This window comes from Engystomops pustulosus, chromosome 1 (genome assembly GCF_040894005.1).
Source record: "Engystomops pustulosus chromosome 1, aEngPut4.maternal, whole genome shotgun sequence".
In the NCBI taxonomy this organism is placed as follows: domain Eukaryota; kingdom Metazoa; phylum Chordata; class Amphibia; order Anura; family Leptodactylidae; genus Engystomops; species Engystomops pustulosus.
In genome coordinates, this window is record NC_092411.1 from 242,949,936 (window position 1) to 242,962,073 (window position 12,138).

A 12,138-nucleotide genomic window follows, 5' to 3' on the forward strand; every position below is an offset into this window, starting at 1 on the left:
TCACTAGGCACAGTCTGAGAAGAGCCTTAGCGTCCACATGTACACCACCTTAAAGATACAATGCTGACCCCTAGTGGTCACTGAGCAATCACTACAAATATGAAGATTACATTATAAAGCACGAGTCACATATAACGTCCAGGATCCTGGAAACAAGTGTATTTCACAGAAAGGAGGAAGACAGCGATAAGGTGTTGTGTCATTACATTGTACTGTATGGCTCCCGCATACAGTCTTGAAGCCTATCTGTTATATATAATATATAATAATATAATATAATAAGATAATAAAGGTGCTGAGATGTTACCTCACTCCTTACTAGCAGCACATGTAGTGGCAGTGACGTCACTGGAGTGAGCGCGCAGCGCTCCGCACCCAGCTGATGGGAGTGGGAGGAGCCGTTAGCGGCCAGCCATGGCGGAGCCTCCTGCTGCTGCAGGTATACTGTGTGTGAGTATCGGCTCTAGTACAGGAGCACTGTCTTCTAATAACTTGATGTTGCTGACGTCTCCTGCCAGTATGTTTATGTGCTGAATACTGACTAATATGATCTTCTCAGCCTCACAGTAATAGGATCGATATACACACAGAAAGAGATCTTCCCATTACAGGCACGTGTATCATATAAACACTGCAGCAGCATCAATGTGTGACAGATGCTGATACATTAGTATATAGGCTGTGAGAGAACAGCCACATGGCAAGGAGGGGCCAGAAATAGAAAAAATCTTACATTGAAGGTGTATTATATATCCACATGTTTAGGGGTATAGTAATGATCAGGAGGAAGGAGCTTCCTGAGCCTGTGTGTATGCAGTGGCAAAAAAGGACTGATAAAGCACTGACCTTATTTAGGTTTTTATGTTGTGTTTATTTTGCTTTTATCGGGATTTTGTACTGATTGTTACTTAAAAGGCTTATATAAGGACATTTTATTTTAAAAAAGCAACATTAACACCTTTATGCCACATTGCATTGTTTTTCCATTTTTTACTCCTATCTTTACAAAAGTCAGAATTTTTTTATATTTCTGTGTAAGAGATGAATGGGACGTGTTATCTGTTGTACTTCCTGGTGCACCTTCTAATATTCCATACAATCGAATAGTGGGAAGCAGGAATAAAGGCAATTGTGTAATTTTGTTTCAGGCTTGGGTTTTTATATCTTTTACCGTGCGATTCAAATACCGCACCATGTTCACCATATCAGAATTATTTTTTCATTTTGCAGTGGACAACTTTCATTGGGTGAGCACAGTGCCAGGGATCCTTCTTTAGCGCAAAAAGATAGCGCTGGACTGTAATCATGATTCATAGATGCTTTATAAATGCTGTCCTCTGCACTGCGGTTGGTCCACGAAATCCGGTTGGTGCATAGTCCATTTTTGACTGTTTGAGCACATTTGTGTGCCACCACCATTTTTCTATAATAGGCCCCTTTCACTCTTCCGTTTTTCACGCGTGTGTTCTGCTTGTACTTATGATGCACGGAACTTGCATTGCACTCTGACCCATTGTAATCAATGGGTTTTTTCAGACCTGCTTTATTTTTCATGCACACACGCTCATGAAAAACGCATACATGTCTATGGAGATGCATCAAAAATGCATTGCACTCTGAGACACATGAAGGTCCAATGCAAGTGCAATGCGTTTTTCACTGATCAATTGCCATAGAAAAGATAGACCACAGTCCTGAGTCTTTTTCACACGCGTTATCTGCACATGAAAAACGCGTTGAAAATGCATTGGAAACGCCAAAAAACGTGCCTGAAAAACTGAGACACTGAACAAATTCTGTAAACTGATTGAACTCTGATGAAAAATGTGCGTTTTTCACTGACCAAACCCTGATCGCACCCTGATCAAACTCTGACGTGATCTGCAACGCAAGTGTGAAAGGGACCTAACACTCTACAGTCATTGGCAAAAGTTTTGAGAATGACACAAATATTATATTTTCACATGATCTGTTGCCCTCTGGTTTTTATGTGTGTTTGTCAGATGTTTTTATTACATACAGAAATACAAGTGCAATCATATTATGAGTAAGAAAGCTTTTATTGACAGAATGAGTTAATGCAGCAAGTCAATATTTGCAGTGTTGATCCTTCTTCTTCAGGACCTTTGCAATTCTCCCTGGCAGCTCTCAATCACCTTCTGGACCAAATCCTGACTGATAGCCGTCCATTCTTGCACAATCAATGCTTGTATTTTGTCACAATTTGTTGGTTTTTGTTTGTCCACCCGTCTCTTGAGGATTGACCACAAGTTCTCAATGGGATTACGATCTGGGGAGTTTCCAGGCCATGGACCCAAAATCTCTAGGTTTTGTTCCCTGAGCCATTTAGTTATCACCTTTGCTTTATGGCAAGGTGCTCCATCATGCTTGATAAGGCATTGTTGATCACCAAACTGCTTTTGGACGGTTGGGAGAAGTTGCTCTTGGAGGACATTCTGGTCCATTCTTTATTCATGGATGTGTTTTTGGGCAAGACTATGAGAGAGACGATTCCCTTGGCTGAGAAGCCGCCCCACACATGAATGGATGCAGGATGCTTTACAGTTGGCATGAGACAAGACTGGTGGTAGTATCGCTCACCTTGTCTTCTCCCAACAAGCTGTTTTCCAGATGTTCCGAACAATCGGAAAGGGGATTCATCAGAGAAAATGACTTTACCCCAGTCCTGAGCAGTTCACTCCCTGTACCTTTTGCAGAATATCAGTCTGTCCCTGATGTTATTTCTGGAGAGAAGTGGCTTCTTTGCTGCCCTCCTTGACACCAGGCCTTGCTCCAAGAGTCTCCGCAGTCTCAAAGTGCGGGCAGATGCACTCACACCTGCCTGCTGCCATTCCTGAGCAAGCTCGGCACTGCTGGTAGCCCGATCCCAAAGCTGAAACACTTTGAATGGATGGTCCTGGCGCTGGCTGGTCCTTCTTGGGCGCCCTGGAGCCTTTTTGGAAACAATGGAACCTCTCTCCTTGAATTCCTTGATGATGTGATAGATTAGTGACTGAGGTGCAATCTTTCGAGCTGCGATACTCTTCCCTGTTAGGCCAGTTTTTTGCAGTGCAATGATGACTGCACATGTTTCTTTAGAGATTACCATGGCTAACAGAAGTGAAACAATGATTCCAAGCACCAGCCTCCTTTTAACCCCTTAAGGACGCAGGGTTTTTCAGCTCATTTCTCGCTTTCCAACTTCAAAAATCCATAACTTTTTCATTTTTACGTGTACAGACCTGTGTGAGGGCTTATTTTGTGCTTAACAAATTTTACTTTCCCATGATGTTATTTATTTTAACATGCCGTGTACTGCGAAGCTGAAAAAAAATTCCAAATGTGGAAACATTGAAAATAAACCGCACGTGCGTCATGTTCTTTGTGGGCTCAGTTTTTAAGACTTTCACTCTTCGCTTCAAATAACACACCTACTTTATTCTTTGGTTCGGTGCGATCGCGGTGATGCTAAATTTATATAGGTTTTATTGTGTTTTAATACATTTTCAAAAATTAAACAAATGTGTACAAAAAAGAAAAAAAAAATTTTGCCATCTTCTGACGCTAATAACTTTTTCATACTTTGGTACACGGAGATGTGTGAGGGGTCATTTTTTGCGAAATGAGGCAATGTTTTCATTGCTACCATTTTGAGGTCTGTGCGACATTTTGATCATTTTTTATTTCATTTTTTATGTTATGTAAAAAGGTGTAAAAGTCGCATTTCAGACATTTGGGCGCCATTTCCCGCCTCGGAGGTCACCGCCGCCCGTAACCGTTTTTATATTTTGATAGATCGGGCATTTTGGGACGCGGCGATACCTAATATGTTTGGAATTTTTACTGTTTATTATGTTTTATATCCGTTCTAGGGAAAGGGGGTGATTTGAACTTTTAATATTTTATTCATTTTTTTTATTTTTTAAACTTTTTTTTTTATTTTTTTTTTCACTATTTTTTAGACCATCTAGGGTACATTAACCCTAGATAGTCAGATCGCTCCTACCATATACTGCAATACTTCTGTATTGCAATATATGGCATTTTTGCAGCACATTCATTACAATGAGCCACTGGCTCATTGTAACGAATCTGCAGATGCCAGATAGTCTCGGGTCAAACGAAGACCCGAGGCTACCATGGCCCGCGTGCCGCCGTCTTTTAAACGCCGCCGGCGACTTTGCGACCTGTATTAATGGAGCAATCACTGAAACGATGTTAGCTGCTCCTTTTAAGGCAGGCCTGCAATGAAGTTGAAATGTGTTTAGGGGGAAAAAGTTCATTTTCTAGGCAAATATTGACTTTGCAATTAATTGCTGTAAAGCTGATCACTCTTTATAACATTCTGGAGTATATGCAAATTGCCATTATAAAACCTGATGCAGTAGACTTTGTAATAATTAACATTTATATCATTCTCAAAACTTTTGGCCATGACTGTACCTATTGTATTACACCCTGTATTGGTGGCCCTCTCCCTATAGCAGTGGTGGCGAACCTATGGCACAGGTGCCAGAGGTGGCACTCAGAGCCCTTTTTGTGGGCACCCGGGCCATCGCCCCAGCACACTAGATAGGATTTAAAGAATCTTCCTGGAGTTCCAAGCAACTTAAAAGATGCTGCTTTCAGTCATATTTTGATACTTACTTCTCTACTTGGGACTGCAGGAAGAGGGAGAATTAGACAGGGCCGAATTATTTTTGGAGGACCTTCTGCTGGCCCCAGGATTCTCTGTGTACAGAGGGGAACTGGAAAGAAGCTAAAATTATGAAACTTTTCCATCTTTCTACTGTGTTTCTGTCCTCAGGAGGCCAATATGATTGAAAGTTGTGGAACAGGGAGCAATAAGTTACTGCTTTAATTTTTGGTTGGCACCTCGCGATAAATAAGCAGGGTTTTGGGTTGCAGTTTGGGCACTCGGCCGCTAAAAGGTTCGCCAACACTGCCCTATAGGCTTAAGGTCCAGAGTCTTACATGTATGGCACATGCTGTTTAGTAGTTAAATAACCTGTTCTTCAAGGGAATCATTTATGTACTTTATTCTACCCTTATGAAGGACAAGATAAAATATGTCATCAGGTTTTTTTTCGCATTCACAAAAAAATAGTACAGTTGTCTAAAAAGAAAAATGCATCCCCAGCATAAACTGAGAATAAAAGACTGCAGGGAGGACATCCATGTGCTGTCAGTTTATTTTGTGGATCCACTGACTATGGAAGTCTGTGGTTCACAATCATGAGTGAAATAATGCAGCCTATAAAAACAAATAAACATATTAAAAGCCATGTAAAATACAATGGTTCAGTGTGCTAGCCGTAAAAATCACAGATAGCGTACAGATGAAAAATGCTCATCTGAATGAGCCCTAACACAAAGAATCTTTTATTTTGTTTATGTTTTTTTTTTCTTCTCAGCAATAATAAAGTAATAAAATAAACTTGACTTTTATTTTTCAGGAAAATCTTTTGACATAGATGAAGAGCTTAACAGCAGTGCACAGTCCGTATTAGAGGTACTAAAGTTTATATTGTCTCCATGTGCATTATTCATCAATTGTTTTAACTGTTCAAACCTTAAAGGGGTTGGCCACTAATACAAAACTTTGCTTTGTGTACAGTAAACCATCGACAGGTTTCCCAACCAAAACATTTCTATGACTAACAATAGGATTATCGCTGCAATATAAGCAAGCGGCCAAATTGCAGAAATAAAGCAAGAAAGTTTCATGCCGTGATCTAAGATTTAACAATGTATTAAAGGGGTTGGCCAGTTCAGTAACTAATTGATATTATTTGTGTAATGAAAAGTTATACATTTTTTCAATATACTTTATGTATCAATTCCTCATGGTTTTTCTTCCAGTGGATATAACCTGTCCATGATGTGTGATGGACATGCAGGTGCAAGAGCCGTTATTATCACTGAGAGTAATAAGAGTTGTGTGATAATAATGGCTCCTGCACCTCCATCACATCACATGGACAGATTGGGGGTCATTTACTAAGGGCCCGATTCTCGTTTTCCCGACGTGTTACCCGAATATTTCCGATTTGCGCTGATTTTCCCAGAATTGCCTGGGGTTTTTGGCGCACGCGATCGGATTGTGGCGCATTGGCGCCGGCATGCATGCCATGGAAATCGGGGGCGTAGCCAAACGAAAACCCGACAGATTCGGAGAAACCGCCGCATTTTTTTTAAAAAAAGTGTTGCTGGACACGCGCTTACCTTCACCAGGAATAGGATCGTGAACTCTGGTGGGCCTCGGCGGACTTCAGCGCAGCAGCGACACCTGGTGGACGTCGGAGGAACTGCCTTAGTGAATCGCCGGAAGACCCACCGCAGAGAACAGTGATGGCAAACCTTTTAGTGCCCGAGTGCCCAAACTGAAACCCAAACCCCCCTTATTTATCGCGAGGTGCCAACCAAAAATTAAAGCAGTAAGTTATTGCTACTTGTTCTTCAACAACTTTCAATCAGATTGGCCTCCTGAGGACAGCAACACAGTAGAAAGAGGCAACATTTGCATAAATTTAGCTTTTTTCAAGTGTCCCTCTGTACACAGAGAATCCTCCAAAGATAATTAGTCCCTGTCTACTCATTCTCCCTCTTCCTACAGTTTGAAGTAGAGAAGCAAGTATAAAAATATGTCTGAAAGCAGCATCTTTTAAGTGGCTTGCAACTGCAAGAAGATTTTTTTGAGTTCTGTCTGGTGTGCTGGGGCGATGTCCCGGGTGCCCATAGAAAGGGCTCTGAGTGCCACCTCTGGCACCCGTGCCATAGGTTCGCCACTACTGCCCTATAACAATCATTAGATATGATGAATGTTACAAAAATACTGTCTGCAAAGCCCTGATTGCCAATGATAGATTAGCACTGCATTCGATGTAGGGAGCAGCAACATTTATCTGTCCTTCTTCTGCTCCATTTTTATGGAAGAAACATGGCTCTCACAGATCAAACACCTATCCAGTGATAAACTTAAAGGGGTTGTCCACTTTCAGCAAATAATTGATATTGTTTGTGTAAGGAAAAGTTTTCCAATTTGCCAATACACATTCTTTATATATTCCTCACAGTTTTCTAGATCTCTGCTTGCTGTCCTCCTATAGGAAGCTTCTATGTTTACTCATGTGAAAAGAAAACTGTCCATGGTGATATGATGGACATGCAGGTGCATGAGCCGTTGGTATCACAGAGAGTAATAGGAGCTGTATGATACTAACGATTCATACAACCATCACATCACCATGGACTGATTTCTATTCACATGAGTAAACATAGAAACTTCCTATAGGAGGACAGCGAGCAGAGATCTAGAAAACCGTGAGGAATTGATACACAAATATATTGAAAAATCTTATAACTTTTCATTACACAAACAATATCAAATATTTGCTGAAAGTGGACAACCCCTTTAAATTATACTGCTGTCTCTGAATATTTTGGTGATAACTAAGGTTATTTTTTATGTTACAGGTCTTTTCAGAAATGAAAGATACTCTAAGTGAAAGTATTAAGAAAATGGATAGTACACACAGTACATCTCTGCCATTTCAAATGACCAGTACACCAAAAAGCAAAGATGTGGTAAGTTTTGTATTAAAACATTGATAATACGGGAACACGGGATGTATAAGCAGAACACATTTAAGTGCATTTTGATACATACATCTTCACTATTTAGGCCTGGCTCACACTGTGTTTTTGGGTTGGATTTTGAGGTGGTTGCATGCATTTTCACATGTAAATCATCCTTTTACAATGAGGCTGTACCATGTGCCATCATCAGTGATTCCTCTACCTACACCATTCAATAGAACTGTATGTAGATGGCTGTAAGGGGATTTGAGCAAAAACTGCACCATGCTGGTTTCTGTTCAAACAGTCATTTAGGAAAGCGTTTAGGAAAGTGGTCTTGGTGCAGGTATAGTAAATACATTTCTAATGAATGATTTATTTAAACTAGCAGCAATATTTTTTTGTGTTGGGGGAGGGTTCCCTTACTGAACCGCCTAAACCCCCCCCTTTTTTCAATAAAGCCTAATAACCCCCCCCCTTTTTTCAATAAAGCCTAATAACCCCCTCCCCTTGGTGGCCTCCATGCCAAATAATGCCCCTTTTATTTAGCTGTTTCCTTATAATGCCCCCTTTTTTGTAGTAATTACATTTTCTTTGTAGCCTCTTTCTTATAATGTGATCATTTCTGTAGCCCATTTTCTTTAGCCCCCTTCTTTTAATTCCTACTTTTTTGTGACCTTATTCTTATAATGCCCCCTTTTCTGTAGCCCCTTCTTATAGATACTTCTTTTCAGAAGTTTCCACATTATAATTCCCGTCTCTTCAACCCTTCCTTACAGTCCCCCCTTTTCTGTGTTTATCCTTATAACTAGGGGGCTACCCAAAAGGGGGTGTTGTTAGGAGGGGCTATAGAAAAGCGGGGAGATATAATGTTCTCATGTCTATAACCCTTCCTTGAAGATGCAGTCCTCTTATCTGCAGGGACCGTATGACTCCTCCCACCGTATTCGGGGCAGTGTATGGGCGCTGCACCAAGTTATTTGGCAGCGGCCCTGAGCCAGTTGTTCCATTGAATGACAATTGGACCCCACTGCTATAAACCATTATGTGAAATACGTACATGTGCTTGCATCCAACTATTAATAATATAAAATTGCATCTTTAATTACAGGGTCGTTTCTCTCATCTGCGGCAATTTACAGACAGATCGTTTATACCATTTCCTAACACAGATCAGATAAGTGATTCAGAGAAAAATGACAAAGAGAAATGTGATAAAAGACGCGATAATTCGACCAATAAGTCATCTGAAGTTTCCTCTATGGCACATAAAAAATATCGTAGTTCAGACGATGAATTCTCCTCAGTTAAAAAACCATCTTTGACTATAAAAGATGATGATGAACAACCCAAAAGCAGCAAAAACTCCTCTACCTATCATATATCCCAACCAAAAGACTCCTTTGTTTCATTTGAAATTCATGATGACCAGGTCTTTCAAGATCAAACGTTGTCTCTTAGTGAACTGATGGGAAACAAGTCTGAAACTGAAGCAGTGGAATCTGGACAATTAGAAATTTCCGATATTTCTTGGCGTCTAAGTGAGGGCACCTTGGTAGATCCAGTTACTAATGTCAGTCAGCTCATTGCCTATGATGTCCATTTAACAAAGGAAGTGCCATCTTTACATGAAAGCAGCGTCTTGCTTCATACACGAGAGGCCCGGATCAGTGATAACTCGGTGGATAGGTCGTTTTCATCCTACAGGAACACAAGTCATCTGAAACATGTTATCTCTAGTAACAGTTGTCAGGAACATACTGCAAGTGAAGAAAAAGGACTACATCTTCAGAAGCTGGACCAGAGAGATATATCAGCGATCAAGGGTGATGGCTATGTTTTTAGGATTCAAGAGTTAGAGAGTTACTTAACTGAATCAGATCAACTTTACATGCAGGAGAAGAGGCTGAAGAGTAAAGCTGCTGGTGTCCATTTGGCATTAAAACATCTACGTGTCCACGAACAGTGCCTTAAGGACGAAAATCTCCGCTGCCGAGAACAAATCAGCCGGTTAAAGTCAGAGAAAAACTTTCTTAAGTTAAGCCTATCCAAAGCAGAGCAGGACGGTGAAGACTCTATCCATGAAATATCGACCATCACAGACAAATGTGAAGAGCTTCTTAAGCAAAGGAAGCAATTGCAAGACGAGAGAAGCCGTTTATCCGTCGAGAAACTATTTTTATTAAAAGATATGGAAGACTTAAAAAGAGAACAGAAAAGAAGTGCTGAACAACTGGCCCTTATCACTGCCGAGAAGGAAAAACTTGTCAAATTGTTGAATTCCACCAAGAAATTGCTGTTCACGCATGCCAAGGAGAAAGAAGAGCTACTATCCAGGTATAAGGAGGTGCTGGAAGAAAACGCTGATCTAAGAAGGAAAATAAATGTCAAGAAAATCCAGGAGGTAAAAGAATAAAAGTCTTTAAAAAATCCCAAAGGTTTCCAATTGTCCTTCATCAAACAAATGACAAAGGCAGCTTTGGAGAGTGACATAGTAGGTATTTTGGGTATTCTTCTCTCATCTTGTTCTGGTGACTGGGGGCTATTTCTGGTGTGATGTAAGAGCCGAGCCGGGTAACAATGTCAATAAATGTCCAGCGCCCCACATGGGTTCTCAGCACACACTAAGGGGCATATTTACTAAGGGTCCGCGGATCGCAGTTTTGTCAGATTTTGGAAGTTTACAGGATTTGCGCCTCCGTGACAGGTATTGAGAATGGAATTGTGTGGCACGCATTCAGGTTTTGGCGCAGCAGCGCCGGCTTTCATGCAACAGAAATTAGGGGGCGGGCCATCGGACAATCCAACTGATTCAGACTGAGCGCGGGATTTAACTTTCAAATTGTGTCGCATCTAATAAACTTACATACACCACGAAGAAGATGGTGAACTCCAGTGGACCTGAGCGGGGAAGCGACAGATGCAGGAAATCGGGCGCACAATCTTTGTGAATCGCGGCATTGTGCATTGTCGTCAGACAATGCACTTTGTGTGAATTCTATAGGCCGGTTAAGTAAATGTGCCCCCAAGTGACAAACTGAACCTTCCTCCTTTGTTTTCTGTTTACATGTAGGATTTGTTTGGTCGAAACAATTTTGTTTTAAAAGCCATAATAACCGATTCACCGACGTGAAATTGAATGTTAAAAAGGTATTTCAGTCTGCAGGCAGCATGTTATAGAATGGAAGGAGTCGACGGGTGCCACAAAGTGTCATGCTTGCAGGCAGCATGTTATAGAACAGAAAAGGCTGAGTAGATTGTACATAGTGTCCCATCTACAGGTGCCAGGTTATAGAGCAGGAAAAGTGCAGCAGATTGCACAAAGTGTATTATCTATAGGGAGCATGTTATATAACCAAAGGAGCGGAGAAGTTTGTACATAGTGTCCTTTCTGCAGGCAGCATGTTATAGATTAGGAGAAGCTGAGTTGATTGTACATTGAGTCATATTTCCATAAAATGTGTTATAGAGGAGGAGTAGCTGAGGAGATTGTAGAAAGTGTCCTATCTGAAGGCAGAATTTTTTAGAGCAGGAGGAGCTGAACCGATTCTACACGATTTCCTATCTTCAGACAGTATGTTATAGATTAGGAGAAACTGAGCAGATTATGAATATAGTCCTATCTACAGGAAGGGTGTTACAGAACAGATTACAAATAGTGTCCTAACTGCAGGAAGCATGTTCTAGATTACTGTATACATTTAACACAAAAAACTGGGAAAACCTATTGACTTGAGTATAAGCCTAGGGTGGGAAATGCATTGGTCATCGCCTCCAGCCAGTCCCCTTCCCCTCCCGGTATATAGCCTGCCAGCCCCCTTCACCCTAGTATATAGGCAGCCCATGCCCTCTAGTATATAGCTAGCCAGTCCCCTTCTCCCCCAGTATATAGCTAGCCAGTCCCCCTGCTCTTGTATATAGCTAGCTAGTCCCCTTCCCTCAGCATATAGCTAGCCAGCGCATGCCCCCTAGTATATAGCCAGCCCATTCCTTCTAGTATATAGCTAGCAAGCCCATACCTCCCAGTATGTATCTAGCCAGCCTATGCCCCCTAGTATATAGGCTGCCAGCCAATGCCCCTTAGTATATAGTTAGCCAGACCCTTGGCTCCTAGTATATAGCCTGCCAGCCAGTGCTCCTTAATATATAGCCAGTCAGCTCAAGCCCCCTAGTATATAGCCAGCTCATGCCCACCATTATATAGCCAGCCAGTCCATGCCCACTAATATATAGCGAGCAGCCCATGCCCCCTAGTATATCGCCAGCAGACACTGCACCCTAGTATGTAGCCGGAAGACACTTCATCTTAGTATATAGCCAGTTCCATGCCCCCAGTATATATCCAGCCAGCCAATGCCCACTACTATATAGCCAGCCAATGCCCACTAGTATATAGCCTGCCAGACCAAACCCCCAATGCCCACTAGTATATAGCCTGCCAGACCAAACCCCAGTATATACCCAGCACTTGGCTTATACTCGTGTATATACAGTATGAGAAGTTGAGCAGATTATACATAGTGTCCTATTTGTAGGTAGCATGTGTTCTATCTAAATACA

General features: G+C 41.4%; 1 protein-coding gene across 3 annotated transcripts; it reads left to right on the forward strand.

Annotated features, from left to right (window-relative positions):
* Window positions 1–363: 363 nt before the first annotated feature.
* CCDC110 (coiled-coil domain containing 110) lies at window positions 364–10,015 on the forward strand. 3 transcript variants are annotated; one of them, XM_072131517.1, is made up of 4 exons: window positions 364–439; window positions 5,457–5,512; window positions 7,477–7,587; window positions 8,690–10,015. In XM_072131517.1, the coding sequence occupies exons 1-4, from the start codon at window positions 415–417 to the stop codon at window positions 9,992–9,994; spliced, it is 1,497 nt and encodes a 498-aa protein (XP_071987618.1). In that variant the 5' UTR covers window positions 364–414; the 3' UTR covers window positions 9,995–10,015. The 3 variants fall into 3 exon arrangements, with proteins under 3 accessions (XP_071987618.1, XP_071987668.1, XP_071987702.1); XM_072131567.1 differs by having other exon boundaries at window positions 367–450; XM_072131601.1 differs by lacking the exons at window positions 364–439; window positions 5,457–5,512 and adding an exon at window positions 7,236–7,323.
* The last annotated feature ends 2,123 nt before the right edge of the window (window positions 10,016–12,138 follow it).